The sequence below is a fragment of the Trichomycterus rosablanca genome, chromosome 10 (genome assembly GCF_030014385.1).
Source record: "Trichomycterus rosablanca isolate fTriRos1 chromosome 10, fTriRos1.hap1, whole genome shotgun sequence".
Taxonomy (NCBI): Eukaryota; Metazoa; Chordata; class Actinopteri; order Siluriformes; family Trichomycteridae; genus Trichomycterus; species Trichomycterus rosablanca.
The window spans coordinates 3,143,145-3,164,118 of NC_085997.1; the positions used below are offsets into that span (position 1 = coordinate 3,143,145).

A 20,974-nucleotide genomic window follows, 5' to 3' on the forward strand; every position below is an offset into this window, starting at 1 on the left:
AACTCCTCCACCTTCCACTCGAGGATGCGCCACAGGTGCTCAATTGGGTTTAGTCCATCACCTTTACCTTCAGCTTCCTCAGCAAGGCAGTTGTCATCTTGGAGGTTGTGTTTGGGGTCGTTATCCTGTTGGAAAACTGCCATGAGGCCCAGTTTTCGAAGGGAGGGGATCATGCTCTGTTTCAGAATGTCACAGTACATGTTGGAATTCATGTTTCCCTCAATGAACCGCAGCTCCCCAGTGCCAGCAACACTCATGCAGCCCAAGACCATGATGCTACCACCACCATGCTTGACTGTAGGCAAGATACAGTTGTCTTGGTACTTCTCACCAGGGCGCCGCCACACATGCTGGACACCATCTGAGCCAAACGAGTTTATCTTGGTCTCGTCAGACCACAGGGCATTCCAGTAATCCATGTTCTTGGACTGCTTGTCTTCAGCAAACTGTTTGCGGGTTTTCTTGTGCGTCAGCTTCCTTCTGGGATGACGACCATGCAGACCGAGTTGATGCAGTGTGCGGTGTATGGTCTGAGCACTGACAGGCTGACCTCCCACGTCTTCAACCTCTGCAGCAATGCTGGCAGCACTCATGTGTCTATTTTTTAAAGCCAACCTCTGGATATGACGCCGAACACGTGGACTCAACTTCTTTGGTCGACCCTGGCGAAGCCTGTTCCGAGTGGAACCTGTCCTGGAAGACCGCTGTATGACCTTGGCCACCATGCTGTTGCTCAGTTTCAGTGTGTTAGCAATCTTCTTATAGCCCAGGCCATCTTTGTGGAGAGCAACAATTCTATTTCTCACATCCTCAGAGAGTTCTTTGCCATGAGGTGCCATGTTGAATATCCAGTGGCCAGTATGAGAGAATTGTACCCAAAACACCAAATTTAACAGCCCTACTCCCCATTTACACCTGAGACCTTGACACATGACACCAGGGAGGGACAACGACACATTTGGGCACAATTTGGACATGTTCACTGTGGGGTGTACTCACTTATGTTGCCAGCTATTTAGACATTAATGGCTGTGTGTTGAGTTATTTTCAGAAGACAGTAAATCTACACTGCTATACAAGTTGTACACTGACTACTCTAAGTTATATCCAAGTTTCATGTCTATAGTGTTGTCCCATGAAAAGATATAATGAAATATTTGCAGAAATGTGAGGGGTGTACTCATTTTTGTGATACACTGTATATATATATATATATATATGTATATATATATATATATATATATGTATATATATATACAGAAACACAGAAACGCCTTCTTACAGCGTTCACATGACAAACTGGATATAAAGTAAATAAGTTAATATTTTGTAATTTCAATCATATATACAGTATATATACATATAATATACTTTTTGTTTTATATATATATATACACGTCTTTTTATACACATTTATATACACACATATAAATAAATAATTGTGATTGTTATAAAATAGTTTTTTTCATATATATATATATATATATATATATATATATATATATATATATATATATATATATATATATATATATATACAGGAAGCTGTAGATAGATAGATACTTTATTTATCCCGAAGGAAATTATTGGTCTCCAGTAACTGAACAGGAACAAAAGAAAAAAAGAACTAATACAAATGTACAATGTGCATGTATACAATACATAAAATACAAGAAAATGCAAAAGCTGTGCAATTGTGTGTTTGGTGTTTGATACTTTGGCTTGAAATATAACTAAAAATAGCAGCAGTAGTCTATAAATTTTTATTAACAATATATACAAATATATGTATTACCCATACACATTATGAGTGTAAGAGTGGTGTGTAATTACAGATAATTAGCATCGCCTTGTCATTAATTAACCTTCGTAAGTCCGATGATGAGATTAATTATGGTTTCCTCCTGATTGTGCAGACCCCCGAGAGACTTGGACTCCAAAGCCTGTGTTACCATAGATGATAAGGTAGGAGCGCTTCTCGTCTCTCTCTCTCCTATAAAGACTTAACTTTTACTTTTATATTAAAAATCTGCAGCTCATCTCAACCCGAGTCTCTCCATCGGCAGAGAAAAGAAATGCTATCCGACCTTCTCGCAGCCATGTGTGTTTGTTGGACGCCCAGTCGTGTCGGTGGCGGTGCTGTGATTCGAACCCGAGCACCTCAGCAAATGAACTGGAATTAGAAATGATTGGATTAGGAGTTAAAAGAGAGAAAATAAAAGCAAACAAGTTTCTACAGAAGTAATAAAAAAAGAAAAAAAAAAAAAAAAAGGAATTAATTAGTATTCTGCGTTCGGGTGGGGTCGAGGTGAATTGCGGCAGCTCACTAATGCTGGGATCCAGGGTTCGAATCCCATGGACCAAATTGAGCTATGCCTGAGAGGGGGGTGGCTGAGACCATGCTCTGGATTGGCGTGGTGTTACCGCAGGGTAAGACCCACATTTTGTCCAATATTTTGACTGCGACCCAGGCAACACAAACAAGCATCAGAACGAAATACACTTAATTAATAAAAACAGTGGCGATCTGGTCCCACTGTGGTTTACCAGATGTGACGTAAAGCCTCCACAAGGGGGCGTCCGTGTGCAAGTTTATTTCATGTTTGTGCCTGTTAAAAATTGTTGATTTAAATTATTATTTTTCTTGTCGACCCATTTTTTTGGACCCGTGACCCACTTGTGGTGAAATTGCGCCAGCCTACCACCTCTGAGATCCGGGTTTCAGAAAAAAAAAATATATATATATATTGGTTTCCACTCAGCTGTTGAAGGAAATGACATAAACACTCTTACACTGTAAAACAACACACTTGTTTATATTGTAGATAATTAATGTCACTTTTAATAGGGATTTCTAATTCTACAGATCTTATATTTTGGGATGGTTTGTAGTTTGAGGAGCTTAAATACAAACAGGAAACATAAAAACGTATTTAGTATTCTGTGGTGATGTAAGGTTCTGTACCTGCTCGCCCCCCCCTCGGCCCTAAACGACAGTCCAGTGCACTTTATAGCTCAATTGAATCCTTCTGATTGCAGGCAGACTGGAATGTCCTTTACTGCCTCCAGGACTGTAAAAATGTTTATTTAAAACTCATCAAATTAGCGGAATTTTCCACTGGCGGCCACCCCGCCGTTTCATCTCCACTATTTAACTCCAAGTTTGGAGCGGCTTTAATGGCTGCTTCAGGATGAGGGCAGGTTGTGTTTTATGAGGGGGGCTGAAAGGGTCCTAGTTTACTGAACAGCAGGTTTTGTGGCCTCTGCTCTGAACCAGTCGGAGCAGGTAGCAGCAGGCTGGAACAAGCACGAGCTCTTCACCTCCCACCATGGAGCCAAATCAGGGACAAAGGCATCTCTGCCATCATTAATCATTTTAGTTTTAATGTGGAATATTGTTACCTGTCTTTCTTCGTATTGTTTTCTGATACCTGTGAACGTTCCACCGATGCGGAACGAATCATTTTGAAATGCTGCTATAATTCCTGGGTAACCCCTGGTGCTTTGTGTGCGTTGGGCAGAATTTCGAGGTGAAGGCGGATGATCTGGAGCAGATCGAAGAGCTGGGCAGGGGGGCGTATGGAGTGGTGGACAAGATGAGGCACGTGCCCAGCGGCGTCATCATGGCCGTCAAGGTAAGGGGTGCGGTGATGTCAGGCAATGAGGGTCTTCATGTCGCACCCTGTCGATGGATTCGTTGCCTGTTAGCGCAAGCATAAAGTCATTGTTGTAGCTATGCTTACTTTAGCTTTGCTTTAAAGCTAACTAGCAACAGCGTAACCAAAGCTAAGTGAGATGACAAAACGCTGCATGCCAGAGGTGTACATACACCTGATGATAAGCTCATTGGGTATCATGTTCCAAAAACATGGTGTGCGTGTGTTATGGCTGAAAGTGTCGTTCTGGCCGGTTAGCTTTAGTCTGATCCTTATGACCGTGCGGTGACACGAATTGACCAACACGTGTATGTCGTGACTGTTGTCGTTTGTGTGTGTAGAGAATCCGGGCGACTGTGAACAGTCAGGAGCAGAAGCGGCTGCTGATGGATCTGGATATTTCCATGAGAACGGTGGACTGCTTCTTCACGGTGACGTTCTACGGTGCATTATTCAGAGAGGTACGCAGAACATCGACTGCTTTGTATTTCTTTGTATCAGATTTGTATTGTAGTAGTCCAGATGTTAAGGGACCGTCTTCAAATATTCAGAGATTTTATGCTTTCTCGAGTTTTCTTCGTTTACGGACAGTTTGTTACGGACTCCAGATCCTGCATGTAATCATCGAAGGAACCCTTGAGTCTGAACGTCCCACAGTTATTACCATTTTACAACAAGTTTACTGAATTAGAACTATGATCTAGTATTCCACTGGATCCAAGGACACTGTGGCCTCTCTGGTAACAATGGAGCAGACCAGGCAGCTTGGAAGGCTACCGGTAAAGTAGCCCTCAACTGTAAAGTAGCCCCGCCGACCGTTGAGCTGGTAGAATTATAACCGACCCTAAAAAATCGGTGAGATCATGTTGTTCATGTCTGTCAGATGCTGCATTGGACATGACAAAGTTATGCTTTATTAAAAAGAAGAACATGTATTGTCATAATACTTGCGTCCAATGAAATTTAGTGTGACAACCGCCAAAGAAAAGAAAAAAAGAAAAACAATATATACACAATACATTTGGATATTTACAAAGGATGAACCAGTACAGTTAAAGTATAGGTTGCAAAAATAAATAAATATATATAATAAAATACAATAAAATAAATTCTGAGTATAATAAAATAAATTCTGATTATAATAAAATATGTTGTGTATAATAAAATAAATTGTGAGTATAATAAAATAATTTCTGAGTATAATAAAATAAATTGAGTATAATAAAATAAATTGTGAGTATAATAAAATAATTTCTGAGTATAATAAAATAAATTGAGTATAATAAAAGAAATTCTGAGTATGATAAAAGAAATTTTGATTATAATAAAAGAAATTGAGTATAATAAAATAAATTCTGAGTGATAAAATAAATTCTGATTATAATAAAATAAACATATTAACTCATATTCATATTAACATGAATGCCGCCCCTTTCCCAAAAAATAAAATAAATAAATAAAATCAATAAAATACGTTTCTGCCAGGAAAATGGTCTATGAGTAATCCCTGTCGTTTATTTATTTATTGGAAGCCGGGCGTTAACAAACGTTTATTGATTTTATTGAGAAAATGAGACCAAGGCTAGCGTTTTCCACTTCGTTCCTGCCACTTTCTGCAACGTTTACACCTTTCACATGATACGTACGTTATAGTCGAAGCCAAACTGTCCTGATGGTCAGATGTCATCTAATAACCATCGAAATACGGCTCTGTCCCAAATCAGAAGCTGCTGGAACACGGATGATCCGCTGTTCCGAGGGAAAGAAGCTCCTCTTTCTGCTTTGCTTTGTTTATCTAATGATTGAAATCCCCAAACTGCCACAATTTACGTTATCGACTTAAATATCCACCTGATTGGCTGATTTTTTTTCTGATTTGTTTCCAGGGTGACGTGTGGATTTGTATGGAGCTCATGGACACCTCACTGGATAAGTTTTACAAACAGGTCCACGAGAAGGGCAAGACCATCCCAGAAGATATTCTGGGCAAGACGGCCGTCTCTGTGAGTCCGGACTGATATTATTAACTGACCGTTATTTCAGGAACACCATGCTGATCTTAGACAGGTCTATTGTTATAGAGTCCACATAATTTTGGAAACTTTACTTGACTATGACATCCCGAATTGGGGTTCAAATTGGGTGACTGGGGAGGCTACTCCATGTGTGCTGTGCAGTGGCTGACCCTGCGCTCTGACCCCAGCGTCCAAACAAGATGGGATTTGCAGAATTAGAGTGACCTCTCTGTTATCGTTTTAGCTAGAACAACAGCCACTCCTCTGAGAAGGCTTCTAACAAGATTTATGTCTATGGGAATTTCTGCCCATTCGGACAAAAGTGCATATGTATGACTGGGCATTGGCTGACCCTGCGCTCTGACCCCAGCTTCCAAACAAGATGGGATTTGCCGACCTCTGTGTTATCTGTTGGCTTCTCACAAGACTTATCAGAAGTATGTCTATGGGAATTTGTGCCCATTCAGTCAAAAGGGCTTTTGTATGGCTGAGCCCTTCCCTCTAGGTGCGCTCTACAGTGACTGACCCTGCGCTCTGACCACAGCTTCCAAACACGATGGGATACGTGGAAAAAGAAATAAATTGTACTAAATACACACACACACACACACACACATTTATTATTATTATTATTATTATTAATGGAAGCTCTTGACCTGTAGGTTTTTTTTTTATGTCTGACTGAATGGATATTACTACTCGATTAACGACGTGGTCAGTTAGCGTACAGATTTTTAGATAATTCGTTAATTTAGGCTGCATGAAAAATATCTATCTGGATACAAAGACCAGGCTGGAGAAATCGGACGTTTCCTGCTCACACAACCAACCTGCTTCCTGTAAATCCTCTTAGCGCTCGTTCCGTTACTGACCTGGCAGTACCGGATTATAAAACGTGTCGTTTCCCGTTGCAGATCGTGAAAGCTTTGGAGCACCTGCACAGCAAGCTGTCCGTCATCCACCGAGGTGAGAGACGCACACGAAGCAGCTCTGATGAGTGTGTATGGGACTGTGGTTCAGGAAAATGTTTATCTTTTGTTGCATCAAAGGCAAACAGACTGCAAATAAACATACATATACAGTGTATCACAAAAGTGAGTACACCCCTCACATTTCTGCAGATATTTAAGTATATCTTTTCATGGTACAACACTGACAAAATGACACTTTGACACAATGAAAAGTAGTCTGTGTGCAGCTTATATAACAGTGTAAATTTATTCTTCCCTCAAAATAACTCAATATACAGCCATTAATGTCTAAACCACCGGCAACAAAAGTGAGTACACCCCTAAGAGACTACACCCCTAAATGTCCAAATTGAGCACTGCTTGTCATTTTCCCTCCAAAATGTCATGTGATTTGTTAGTGTTACTAGGTCTCAGGTGTGCATAGGGAGCAGGTGTGTTCAATTTAGTAGTACAGCTCTCACACTCTCTCATACTGGTCACTGAAAGTTCCAACATGGCACCTCATGGCAAAGAACTCTCTGAGGATCTTAAAAGACGAATTGTTGCGCTACATGAAGATGGCCAAGGCTACAAGAAGATTGCCAACACCCTGAAACTGAGCTGCAGCACAGTGGCCAAGATCATCCAGCGTTTTAAAAGAGCAGGGTCCACTCAGAACAGACCTCGCGTTGGTCGTCCAAAGAAGCTGAGTGCACGTGCTCAGCGTCACATCCAACTGCTGTCTTTGAAAGATAGGCGCAGGAGTGCTGTCAGCATTGCTGCAGAGATTGAAAAGGTGGGGGGTCAGCCTGTCAGTGCTCAGACCATACTCCGCACACTACATCAAATTGGTCTGCATGGCTGTCACCCCAGAAGGAAGCCTCTTCTGAAGTCTCTACACAAGAAAGCCCGCAAACAGTTTGCTGAAGACATGTCAACAAAGGACATGGATTACTGGAACCATGTCCTATGGTCTGATGAGACCAAGATTAATTTGTTTGGTTCAGATGGTCTCAAGCATGTGTGGCGGCAATCAGGTGAGGAGTACAAAGATAAGTGTGTCATGCCTACAGTCAAGCACGGTGGTGGAAATGCCATGGTCTGGGGCTGCATGAGTGCAGCAGGTGTTCGGGAGTTACATTTCATTGAGGGACACATGAACTCCAATATGTACTGTGAAATACTGAAGCAGAGCATGATCCCCTCCCTCCGGAAACTGGGTCGCAGGGCAGTGTTCCAGCATGATAATGACCCCAAACACACCTCTAAGACGACCACTGCTTTATTGAAGAGGCTGAGGGTAAAGGTGATGGACTGGCCAAGCATGTCTCCAGACCTAAACCCAATAGAACATCTTTGGGGCATCCTCAAGCGGAAGGTGGAGGAGCGCAAAGTCTCGAATATCCGCCAGCTCCGTGATGTCGTCATGGAGGAGTGGAAAAGCATTCCAGTGGCAACCTGTGAAGCTCTGGTAAACTCCATGCCCAGGAGAGTTAAGGCAGTTCTGGGAAATAATGGTGGCCACACAAAATATTGACACTTCAGGAACTTTCACTAAGGGGTGTACTCACTTTTGTTGCCGGTGGTTTAGACATTAATGGCTGTATATTGAGTTATTTTGAGGGAAAAATAAATTTACACTGTTATATAAGCTGCACACAGACTACTTTTCATTGTGTCAAAGTGTCATTTTGTCAGTGTTGTCCCATGAAAAGATATACTTAAATATCTGCAGAAATGTGAGGGGTGTACTCACTTTTGTGATACACTGTATATATACGTTCAATAATAACACACGGATTGCAATAGTGGTGTAGAATCAGAATATCTTTATTGTCATTATACCAGGTATATTAAAATTAAGGTGCAATACTCTCTCTAGTGTTATGAACAATAAACAATAAATTTAAAAACCTAGAATTTACATAAAATTACCAAAATTTACAGAATTTACAAAGACAGCAATACAATAGAACACAAACCTGTTGTCATTTATAATAACAACAATAACACACAAATAGCACTTCTGTCAGTTGGTGTAGCACAGTAGTTAACCTTCTTAAAGGGTCTGAAGGGATTGAAACCCCCAGGCTTCAGCGCACACATGGATTAAGGTGTAACTCATTGGAGACCCATATTAGAGTTCCGAACATTCAAGATTCAAGAGTTTTATTGTCACGTGCATAGTAGAAACAGCTGTTACACTATACAATGAAATTGAAATACTTTTTACTTTACTTACGAGTGTCCTTTAAAAAGTTTCCGCGCTATTTTTTACTCTATTTATTAAGAATTTCAAAAACAAATGACATCACTTGTCTACATCGTCACTTTCCGATGCATCTTTCCAGCGTCCTATCGACTTTTTAATGCCATCCGCACTGAATTGGTTGAGCGTGTAGCCACTGATGCAGTGCTGCTCTCACATCATCGTCACATCAAAAATCTTCTTCCCCTTAAGGGTGGCACGGTGGCCCGGTGGGTACCACTGCCACCTCACAGCAAGATGGTCCTGGGTTCGATCCCCAGGTGGGACGGTCCGGGTCCTTTCTGTGTAGAGTTTGCATGTTCTCCCCGTGTCTGTGTGGGTTTCCTCCCACAGTCCAAAGACGTGCAAGTTAGGTGAACTGGAGATACAGAATTGTCCATGTTACCCGTCATGTGATGAATGTAACCAGAGACATTGACATTAAAATCCTAATAAATAAATAAATACTTAACTAAACACCTAATTAGAACTAACTAATTACTGTGCAAAAATGAATTGGACTTAGCAGAGGACAAATGCAAGTATTTGCACATAATTAAGTTACATAAACGGTAAAAATCAGATCTTCATGACTTTTCTGTCTAGCATTCTGTCATATTGTTCACAGTTTAAGAACCACTGGATTAATAAACTGCTACACTAATCAATAGTTGCAGCCTCTTTCCACCAATCAGATTTCTTCACACACAAAAAAAACCCCAAAATGCATCTGTGATTAAATTTGGACCACTTGTTGTTTTCCCCTTAATGTGATTAAATCCACTTTACGAACCCAAACGGTGCTTCGACGAACTGAAACCGTGGAGAATTGAAACGCCCGGAGTGCCTTATAGTGTCTCGCGTTCCTTTTATTTGATCTTTTTCCTTTTAGAATTAATTAAAGCTTTAGTTCTATTAACAGAACAGACTTCATTCAGTTAGGAAATTACATCTCGTTTATTTAAAATAATCCCTTTTTTTAACAGTTGGTTGGGCACCTCTCAGCTTAATTACCTTTTTACTTTGAGGACACATTGTGTTTGGAATGTGAAATACATCTTAAAAAGCTTTCATTAATATTATCTTTAAGGGGGTTTCTTTCTTTGTTTCTCTGTGTTCAGACGTCAAACCGTCCAACGTGCTGATTAACATGCAGGGACAGGTGAAGATGTGTGATTTTGGGATCAGTGGCTACCTGGTGGACTCTGTGGCTAAAACCATGGATGCTGGATGCAAGCCCTACATGGCAGTAAGCAGCCTTCACGTTGTATTGATTTATTTAATGTTATTAATATAAGTTAAGTAGATTCAGACTTCTTAATGAAGAAGATGACCGACATTCATGTACAGATTTTGACTGGTGTTCGGGCGCTTTAGCAACTACTGTATGTCAATACAGGCATTAATATAAGCGCAGCGGGGACTTAAAATGACTGAGATCTGGGGTTCGAATCTGAGGTGCTATTGACCAGTCGGGCGTCCACATACAGACTTGATCGAGTGTGTCTGTTGAAGGGGGCGGCCTGTGACTCAGTGGGTAGCGCCGTCTCCTCACAGCAAGTAGGTCCTGGGTTCCACTCCCAGGTGGAGAGGTCTGGGTACTTTCTGTGTGGAGTTTGCATGTTCTCCACGTGTCTGCAGGGGTTTCCTCAAGGAGCGCCGGTTCCCTCCCACAGTCCGAAGACGTGCAGGTGAGGTGAATTGGAGACACTAAATTGTCCACGACTGTGTTAATCTGATGGTAAAATACACCAGCCCACATCTGCTGAGATCTGGGGTTCGAATTTGACCTGTTTACATGAAAGGGGGGAATAGCTGAACAGCTTAACTATTTCTATTTAAGACCTGCACATGTCGGTGCACTCTCAGTGCAGGTCCCAAGCCCTGATACAATGAGGAGGGTTGCGTCCGGAAGGGAATCCAGTGTAAAAACTGTGCCACATCAGATATTCAGACCTGAATGATCTGCTGTAGTGACCCTTAAATACGAGGGCAGTCGGAAGATGCTCTGTACTGTCTGTCTAAATCAAAACACAAACACTTTAATGAGTCCGTAAATTAAAAGAAGTGTTTTATTTTCAGTGCCAGGGCGGGCGGCAGGGCGGGCGGCAGGGCGGGCGACAGGGCGGGCGACAGGGCGGGCGACAGGGCGGGCGACTGGCCTGCGAGGCGGCTTTGTGAATGAAATGGGAAGCCCTTTGTAGTCCGAGGCAAAGATTTGCTCACGCCAGCGTGACATCACCCACTTCCTCCTCTCTCATCTCTCTTTGTGCTCTTTATTCTCGCCCTCTTCCTCTCACCTCCTCTCTCTCTCGCTCTCTCTCCCTCTCGCAGCCCGAGAGAATAAACCCGGAGACCAATCAGAAAGGCTACAACGTCAAGTCTGATATCTGGAGTTTAGGAATCACCATGGTGGGTCTGAACCTTTTTTTGTACATTCTGATCTCTCCTTGTTGTGGCCTAGACGTTACGGTACAGGACTAGTAATCGAAAGGTCGCTGGTTCAAGCCCCATCACTGCTCATAAATCGAACGATGGAATAAATAGAAGCTACACAGCACAGCTACCTTAACGATTGAATGAATGTAAACCTAGAACATCCAGCGACGGTGCGAGGCTTCATGTCTCAAAGACGTAAATTCTCGCCCGTGTTTAGACACGCCCCCTTCTGGGAGTTTTCCAAACTAAACTCAGTTACCAGTTTTGACTAAGCGATTGCTAACTGAATTGCCGTAGGATTGCTAGGACGATTCACGCGCCGTGATGTTATGGTGTTTATTACATATCGATGTGATGGTGTGTTAATGGGTTGCCGTGGTGTCGTGTTCAGATCGAGCTGGCTATCCTGCGTTTCCCGTACGATTCGTGGGGGACGCCGTTCCAACAGCTGAAGCAGGTCGTGGAGGAACCGTCCCCACAGCTCCCGGCCGATCGCTTCTCACCCGAATTTGTGGACTTCACGACACAGTGGTAGGTCTCTCGCTCATTCTCACACACATGCACACACACATGCACACACACACACACACGCTGATGTACATGGATCCTTATCAGTCTTCTGTTTACTATTCCCATGAATGAAAAATGCCACACGTCATCTCATAAACTGGTTTTTAAGATGCACTTGGGGTGATTCAATCTCAAGCGGTCGGCACTAATTACATATATATACAGGGTTGCCAGGTTTTCAGTTTTCTGTCCGGCTGCTTTTAAACTGCCCGGTCAAGGTTGTGGTGGGAAATGCTTTTTGTGGTGGTTCAATGGTAGCATTGATTCAAAGAAAAACATGTCTCAGTTGTCGCTTGCCTCTTTTTTTCTCATTTTGGGTCAGAATTTAGGGTTTAATAGACACAGTCGGGTCGCACGCTAAATGAAAATATGAATATGTGCTAATCCTTAGGACAGCGCTGCAATATTTCTATCACTAAGCCACTAATAAGTAAAAAGCACAAAACCAAAACATCTTGGAACTCCAGTTAATGTTCAGAACGTGTGTGTGTGTGTGATTTATAAAAATTTATACACTACATAGACAAAAGTATTCGGACACAGCTTCTAATTTTCAGATGCATGTATTGCAGCCACAACGATTGCTCACAGGTGCGATAAATCAATCATATAAAGGAAATAAAATGCATCCAAATGAGGGAAACACCTTTTCCTGTTCCAGCATGACCGTGCCCCTGTACTGGCCAACACCTCAGTTTATTTTTTAGGTCTCGAAAATACCCCTTAATAATACGAATACCTTCATTGTCATTGTACAAGTACAATGAGATTCAGTGGGCTCTACTTAGGAAATAAAATATAAAACATAGTTAGATAAAGTAGTTTATACAATCAGTCCAGTGGAGAAGTGTGCAATGCTTCATTTACATGTAGACAGGCGTATGTATAAGTGTGCAAATGAGAGTTTGTGCATAGAGGTAGTAATAGAGGATCCCGTGTAAGGTGTCCTGTGCAAAGTACAAGTACCAAGGCAATACAGCAGCTCAGAATATTATTAAAGTGAGCATTGTATTTATTGTAGGTATTTGTATTTAGTGCAGTTTTTTGTCTGCACTTCTATATTGTTGTCTGCACCCTGGTCCTGGTGGAATAGTATTTAGTTTAAATATGCACAGGTATACAGCTAAAATGACTATTTTAAAGGATACTAGTAATATTCTGTTCTAAAGTAGAAAGTAAAAGGTGTACTTTGACGGATGTGCAAATGAGCATCTAATCTCAAGGTTCCCTGTAGGTTGGAAAATCCCAGTTTAAGTTATCCACACTAACCTGTACGGACCTGCATGTTGATTAATCGAACCTGTCCAGGGGTCCTTATGGGGGGTGCAGATTGAAGTCCTGGTATACATTATGTTTTCGGATTGGAGAATGCCCTGGTTGTCTTATTATCTGGCTAACTGTGATGGCTGAAGTTATCCAGCAGTCTGACCCGTACAGGCATCTTAATAAGCGAGAGCAGAAATACGGACCACGTTAGAGTCGCTGGGGGTCGGTCATGTTTATTTTAGGTCTTGGTATGTATTGCAGTTTTTTGTCTGCACTTTTATATTGTGTTATCTGCACCCTGGTCCTGGTGGAACATTATTTAGTTTGAATATGTACAGGTATACAGCTAAAATGACTATATATTAAAGGATACTAGTAATATTCTATTCTAAAGTAGAGAGTAAAAAAGTGTACATTGACATACATAGCAAAAACAGTGTTTTTAATGCTTTTAAACATGTTTCAAGATTAAAAAAAATACATTTAAAAACCTCTAAACTACATTTTCCTCTCCTTTTTCATTTGTCTTAGCTTAAAGAAGAATTCCAAAGAGCGGCCAAACTACACAGAATTAATGGTGAGTGTTTTGCACGTCTCAGCTGCAGTTCATCCCGGCGGCCACTAGATGTCACTGTCACCTTGTTTAACAGCATCATGTTGATAAGCCAGGGTCGTTTCCCTTTTCCCTTGTAGTTTTGATTTGTGTTGTTTACCTGATCACGTGTTGTTTGATCTTTTGTTCTGCTTTCTCCGTGCAGCAACACCCCTTTTTCACCCTCCACGACGCCAAAGAGACGGACGTGGCCAGCTTCGTCAAGCTCGTCCTGGGCGACTGAGTGCCTCTTCTGCTCTGCCCCCTACGTCGCTGAGGACTTATTCCACATAAACAAAACAAACAAACAAAATACAAACAACCACCGATTATTGCAAGACTGACACCTGTAAGCCACGCCCGCTCGGGCCAGCAGTACAGGGAAAGGCTGGGGGAATTAGTGAGGGGTGGAGACTGAACCTAAGAGGGTGGGTGCATTTCCCAGGAGCACACAGGAGAAAATGGGCAGGGGACGGGTGTGTGTGTGTGTGAGTGAATGAGTGATGGTGTTCATGTCAAAGGAGGGTGTACCGGTCCAAATATGATTTTTTTCCCCCCCTCAACACCCCATATTAAAATGTTTAAAATCTGCTAAACTGGTATCTTAAACTGGCGTCCCTTAATTACACAACGAATGACCGATCTGTAGATTTGTGATATGATACGTTTTGAGTTTGTGGATCTGCTATGCGTACTTATTTCTGGGACGTGTTATTATTATTATTATTAAAGGGTATGATGAATTTATTACGGATATATATCGTGGCTTTGTTTGGAATAGATGCGAAATGACTTCTTTCTTTCTCGGAGGTGGACGTGCGTCGGTGCGTGGCGCTTTTAGAAGCTGATCTCAGGTCAGTTTATTGAAGAGGGTCGGTAATTAGACCTCGAGTTTGTTACTTTAATTACTTTAGAATTTAGGGAAGTTAGTTTTCTACAGTACGTCTCGCCGAGACCCCCAAATGGACGACGTTTCTGCTCTTTCCAGCTCACAATAATTAAATCTCCGGGTCTCAGATGGACTGGAAAACGCCCTGGCTGTCTTATTATCTGGCTAACTGTGAGGGCTAGAGTTATCCAGAATTAAAGCAAAAATATGGGCCACGTAAGGGGGTCTTATTGGTTAAACCTGGCTTAAATTATCCAGCTAATTAACAGTTTATGGAGCAGAAGGTTTCCTATACATAGTGAAGAAAAATCCCAGTTTAAATTATCCACACTAATCTGTACGGACCTGTATGTTGATTAATCTAACCTGTCCAGGTGTGCTAGAAAATGAGACGTGATCCTTATAGGGTGCAGATCCCCATAAGTCCTGGCGTACATTATGTTTTTGGACTGGACAATGCCCAGGCTGCCAAAAGTCTGACCCCTTTAGGCATCTTCATAAGAAGCGAGAGCAGAAATACAGACCGCATTGGAGCCGCCAGTGGTCATATTGGTCAAACCAGGCTTAAATTATTCATCTAATTAACGGTGTTAGGAGCAAAAGGTTCCCTATAGATTGTACAGAATTGTATATTGATTGATCTAACTTGTCCAGGTTTGCTAGAAGAGGAAAAGGGGTCCTTATGGGGTGCAGATCCCCATAAGTCCTGGTATACATTATGTTTCTGGACTGGACAATGCCCAGGCTGCCTGGCTAAAGTCATCCAGCATTCTGACCCCTTTAGGCATCTTCATAAGAAGCGAGAGCAGAAATACGGACCATGTTAGAGCCGCCAGTGGTCATATTGGTTAAACCAGGCTTAAATTATGCACCTAATTAACAGTGTTGGGAGCAAAAGGTTCCCTATAGATTGTGCAGAATTGTATATTGATTAATCTAACCTGTCCAGGTGTGCTAGAATATGAGAAAGGGTCCTTATGGGGTGCAGATCCCAATAAGTCCTGGTGTACATTATGTTTCTGGACTGGGAAATGCCCAGGCTGCCTTCCCTTTAAGCATCTTCATAAAAAAAGCGAGAGCAGAAATACGGACCACGTTAGAGTCCGTATCAGGGGTCAAATTGGTCAAACCAGGCTTAAATTATCCATAGTAGGGAAAAATCCCAGTCTAGGTTATCCACACTAACTTGTACGGACCTGTATGTTGATCCATCGGACCTGTCCAGGGTCCCTATGGGGTGCGGATTAAATAGTTCTGGTTTATATTATTCGGCCATAAACCTGGATGAGAAAAAATGAAGTGGCCTTCTAATTAAGATTAAATTCTAGATTCATTTATCTGGGGTTTCTTGGTGTCCGAATTAGGAAAATCTCACCCCAAGCCTTTTCGTATCACCCGTAGAGTGGGTTGGGAGCTGGATTAAGCTAAATGTGGATCTCCTGGGGCTGTGTAGAATTTAGGATTGATTAATGTTCACTTAAGATATCTCAGTTAGCTGTAAATGTTCTTTTGTTTGGTGTGTGGATCGGAAAGCTCTGTTTAAACATCCAGCTAACTGTGATACCTTAAGTACAGTACGCTGGGTAATTAACATGTATATGGGCCCCTAATGAGCAGACCGGTTAGTAATCTGGCTAATCCTGGCTGGTGCGTTTCGAATCACATACCCTTCATGAACTGTGGTCGTACGTGTGCCCGTGTGCGCGCCTCTGTATGTATTAAGGTTATCTGGGGGAAATTTTTGGTATCTTTTTGGTCTCTTGCTTCATTTAGTCCTCTGTTCTGAGCCAATCAAGAGAGTTCTCGCTCTGTGTTCAACTGCAATTCAACTGGAAATTATTATTAGCGTTATGGTTATGATGATCTATGGTTATTATTACGATACCCCTCTATATACACATACGAGTAAGTACAAACGTATTAACCCGCCTCGAGGTGTTTTGCAGTTTCTGTATTTATTGTAACTGCTGTTTATTTTCTCATTGAAAACTTGACTTTGTTTCTTTTTCATTGTAATGTGTGTGTAAGTGGGAATGCTGGGTGGGGTGAGGTGATTGAGGTAAGTGGATGGGTGGGTGAGTGAGTGGATGTATGAGTGAACGAGAGAGTGAATGGCTGAGTATTGTATTACAGTTTGGACACACGTAGCTGACACTTCTCTGAAAGTCTCACCGTGACTCAGAAGCCTGATTTGTGCCTCTTTATAGAAAAAAAAAGACCTACGATACATTAAACATAAAAATTTGAAGAATAAACCCGACTGCTGTGTGCTGCTTTATTTGATACGTTCGGACTTGTATGTCTAGAGCAGGGGTCACCAATTTTTTCGAGACCGAGAGCTACTTTAAGGGTACTGAGTAAGCTGAAGGGCTACTTGTTTGATACAAACTTCCTGAATAACATAAAGTTGCACGATTCACCTTCAGTTATATTATTATTAATATAATTTTTTTTTTTATTATAAATATTCATATATATGAAGAGACTGCCTGATCATATGTTAATGTTAATGATTCCTCAGAAAAAATATTAACGACGATTTACCATGGTAGAAAACATATATTTTAGCATGTAACATTATTTATCTGTTAATCTAAATATCAATACTTCAATATTTGAAAGTCAGAGTTATCACATCTCTGATATTTTTTGTAAATATTGTTCCTGACAGTTTTGTATGAATGAGCACATCTGCATTTTGATCAATATATATATATATCAGTGGCGGCTGCTGGTCTTTCAAAGAGGGGAAGCTCATTTTCGGCTTACGTCATAAAATTTGTCAATTTATTTACACATAAATTCTGCCCTCTGTTCCTTTTACAAGAAAATGGCCTGAAATGGGTTACAGCAGTTTGTCTTTCGACTTCACTCGCAAAATCCGCGATGGGACTGACGCTCCCAGTGATTAAGTGACTAATGAAGTGTATTGCTTTGGCAATACGAATGTCCCTATTTGTCATGCCAATAAAGCTTCTTTTGAGTTTGAGTTTGAGAAGTGACGGTGTAGCGCTCAAACGAGCTGTCAATCAAAACGGGATTCAGCCTTTCCACTGATCCTCCAATCATCTTGCAGAAGCTCAGCGTCCACACCCGCCCACAGTCCCATTCACCCCCAGAGACGCTCAGCGTCCGGGGGCGGGACAAAATCGAGGCATTTATCCAATGACCGGCGAGTTTCGGAGCATAAAAAAAAAAACTCGACGCAGTCCCATAGAAGTGAAGAGACGCTCAGCTTCTGCGGGCAAATGCATTGATGCTACGGGAATGTACGAGTTAAGTTAAGAAAATCGAGTCGATTTGTGATAATTAGCTGATTCTGAACGAACTCGTCTTCGAGATGAACGTGTTCTAACGCATTTGTAGTCAATGAAATGTTAACACAACTTTACATATTTGACCATTTAATTTTGGACATTTTAGGGAAAGCTAATTCATTCGTTCATTTATATACGACGGCTTGAAATCGTCATTGCGCCTTTTCTGATTATCTCTGAACTCGACAGCCGCTCTGAAAGAGCTCCAGACGTCCTGCAGCAATGGAAGAACCTGTTGGATGGACTAGGACCTTAATGGCAGGTTGGCACGGATTTCACCACCACCCATTACAGACACGTGTCAGCTAAACTGATAATAACCGTAGCAGCCGACGTGGCGTTAAGAATTAAACGAACCGAATTAGTGTCACTGCAATGCTAAATGTAGGCAGTCAGTGTTGCTCCTATAGGGGTTGCATATAATGGTTGGGGTAGAGTGGGTTGACGATGTGTACATAGCAACAGATGGACCACAGTCAGTAATTGTTTACCCACACGGTGCATCTATATGGTAGACGTAGCTCATAAAGCGACCGATGAACGTACGGAGTGTGATTAATACCGTGAAGTGAAGTGGACCGTCTCCCTGCCTTCACTCTCATTATCGGTCGCAGCTTTGCAAGTAAGTAGCAGCTAGCTAGCTAGCTTATTTAACACACTTTATCGCTCGGAGTTTGTAAATTCGATTTTCTATCGATCAGCCAGTTTCTAAGTTTTAGTTAACAATGCAGCTCCTGCTAGATGCGACAGAAACCTGCCCTCACTACGGACTTGATCACACTCTGGCCTGAATAATAAAGAACTCCAATTGTTTACTTCATTATTATTATTAGTATCCTTACTGAGTCTGGTTCCTCTTAAGGTTCCTTCTGGTCACTTTTCTTTGCCACTGTCGCCCTTGGTTTGCTCAGCAGGGTTTTCAGTCTGTCGGTCCTGGATTCTGTAAAGTTGCTTTGGCAGGGTCAAAGTAGTAATTTATTAATTAAGACGATCAGACCCTGCCTATAACCTACCCCTCCCCCTTCCCCCCTGTAATTCGAACCATGCTTGTAGAAATTTGGAGGCGTCCGTCTCTGGGCTCCTCCCTGGTGTTTCTGTGCCCACCTGTCAGAAAGCTGCTAAATTTAGGCAGGGTTTTCCCACGCACCAGAGTCCAGCTGCTCCGACGCACAGCTGATCCGACTCAAGACTCTCGTTAAGAACTCCTCCGAGCTCTGAAAGATTGTTGGAAAACTCTGAGACTGACAGCACTAACAGACACTCCTGCTCCCTAAAAATAGAACAGAATTTACACAATAGCACAACTTATAAACTTATTTAAAATATATAGAGACCCCCTGTATTGGGGTGATTGGTCTTTTTATATGCATTTCCTTCCAATCTCTACTTCTGCTGACCTATGCTCTTGACTGATGATGTTCAGTAGCCGACTCATATGGAGACCTGCATCGTGCATGGAGAGTCGCACTCTGATCTCCATTATTCCTTGTCTCCATGCCAGCGCCACCGATCACCCAGCAGATTGCAGCGCTTATGAGGTGGTCAAATTTTAGTGCTTATAAAGAACCCATCAGCTGGCCTGGCTTGTTGGTCAGATTTTACAACCCAGTGTGGCCCACCCCTGGGTTAGAACCTACCAAAAATGTTCTCCGTCAGTCAGGACGACCGGTGAACTGGTGACAGGGTCATATGCACCCACAGAGATCCTTGTAAAATCTAGGGCGTCACACTCGGCTCGATCATTAAGGGTTTTAGAAGCTGGGATTTGTTGTTAGAATGTTAAAAGCGACTCGTATGGAGACCTGTATCGTGCATGGAGAGTCGCACTCTGATTTCCATTATTCCCCGTCTCCATGCAAGCGCCACCGATCAGCCAGCAGAGGGCATGATTGCAGTGCTTATAAGGAACCCATGAGCTGGCCCGGTCGTTGGTCAAATTTGGATCTGGGCCGGATGCTACACTACAGGTGTCCCGTATTTGGCTTGAACCTCATTTCCACTGTAGTTTTCTCTCACTGTATGTTATATAACGTTCTTATATAAGAGTCACTTGCTCAACCTGCTGATGAATGTCTCTAACTGTATACACACACACACACACACATTACAATATACGGCCAATTCTGCATTAGACCGCAATGTAACATTCATTCATGTATTTCCAGTAAACACTTCATCCTGGTCAGGGTCACAGAGATCACATTCGTTCAATTCTTCACACCTAGGAGAAGCTTTAGTTAGGCAGTTTGTAACCCCACATTCAGACCGGCAGCGATTTTTCACCTCTTGTCGGCTGAATCGCTGATCTCTGATCGCCCTGTGTTCACACCGGAAGCGTCATCATCGCCTGTAGTCATTTTTGCACATAGAAAAAACTATTTGCCCAGAAATCAGACAAGAACACTGTTGTTTATAAACTAAATTAGTATGATTTTTTATCTAGGAACCAAAAATTAAATGTACATTTTCACGGTGGCGAAGATGATGCACAAACAGCTCAACTCGGTGCTTAATTCCTATTGGTAATCGGCACATCGCTTTGCTTCTAATTTGCATACTTTGCTTAACCTTTTTGCGTGACCGACTCCGCCCACTTTACGTTGCTAACGTTTGCTCCGCCTCTTGTCACCGGAAATCGTCACCATTTATAAAATTGAAAGACGGCCGGTCGCTTTGTTGTGCCGGCCTGAACATAGGGTATGAGGTAGGTACGACCTACGAGGGTCGTACCCGCTTCCTCGGGACCCATTTTGCTGTACGGCATCCCATGATGCAACAGTTCTGTTATTATTATAGAGGCTATCACTACACAGTGGTACACAGGTAAAGTTTGTTCTGCATATCAGAACCAAATGGTCGGTCGCTGTTTGTTGAGAATTTGACACGTTCTCCCTGTGACTGTGGGTTTCCTGTGGATACTTTGCTGCTCTAAGCGAACCCTTGGTGATCGTGAGTAGGTAATCATGTAAATATTACACTGCACTACAGTGGGGTTTATTTCTGTCTTGTGCTCAGTGTGTGGGTGGAGCCGG

The 20,974-nt window shown here is 42.2% G+C and overlaps 1 protein-coding gene across 1 annotated transcript in view; it reads left to right on the forward strand.

Moving 5' to 3' along the window:
* map2k6 (mitogen-activated protein kinase kinase 6) overlaps positions 1 to 16,880 on the forward strand; it is a 31,861-nt gene extending 14,981 nt beyond the window's left edge. Inside the window, exons 3-12 of the mRNA XM_063002770.1 lie at positions 1,917 to 1,965; positions 3,522 to 3,635; positions 3,998 to 4,117; positions 5,543 to 5,659; positions 6,586 to 6,637; positions 9,991 to 10,118; positions 11,204 to 11,281; positions 11,700 to 11,839; positions 13,676 to 13,721; positions 13,903 to 16,880. Of these exons, the coding sequence (XP_062858840.1) occupies positions 1,917 to 1,965; positions 3,522 to 3,635; positions 3,998 to 4,117; positions 5,543 to 5,659; positions 6,586 to 6,637; positions 9,991 to 10,118; positions 11,204 to 11,281; positions 11,700 to 11,839; positions 13,676 to 13,721; positions 13,903 to 13,980 (922 nt within the window). The 3' untranslated portion in view covers positions 13,981 to 16,880. The remainder of the gene's footprint in view (positions 1 to 1,916; positions 1,966 to 3,521; positions 3,636 to 3,997; positions 4,118 to 5,542; positions 5,660 to 6,585; positions 6,638 to 9,990; positions 10,119 to 11,203; positions 11,282 to 11,699; positions 11,840 to 13,675; positions 13,722 to 13,902) is intronic.
* Positions 16,881 to 20,974: the final 4,094 nt, after the last annotated feature.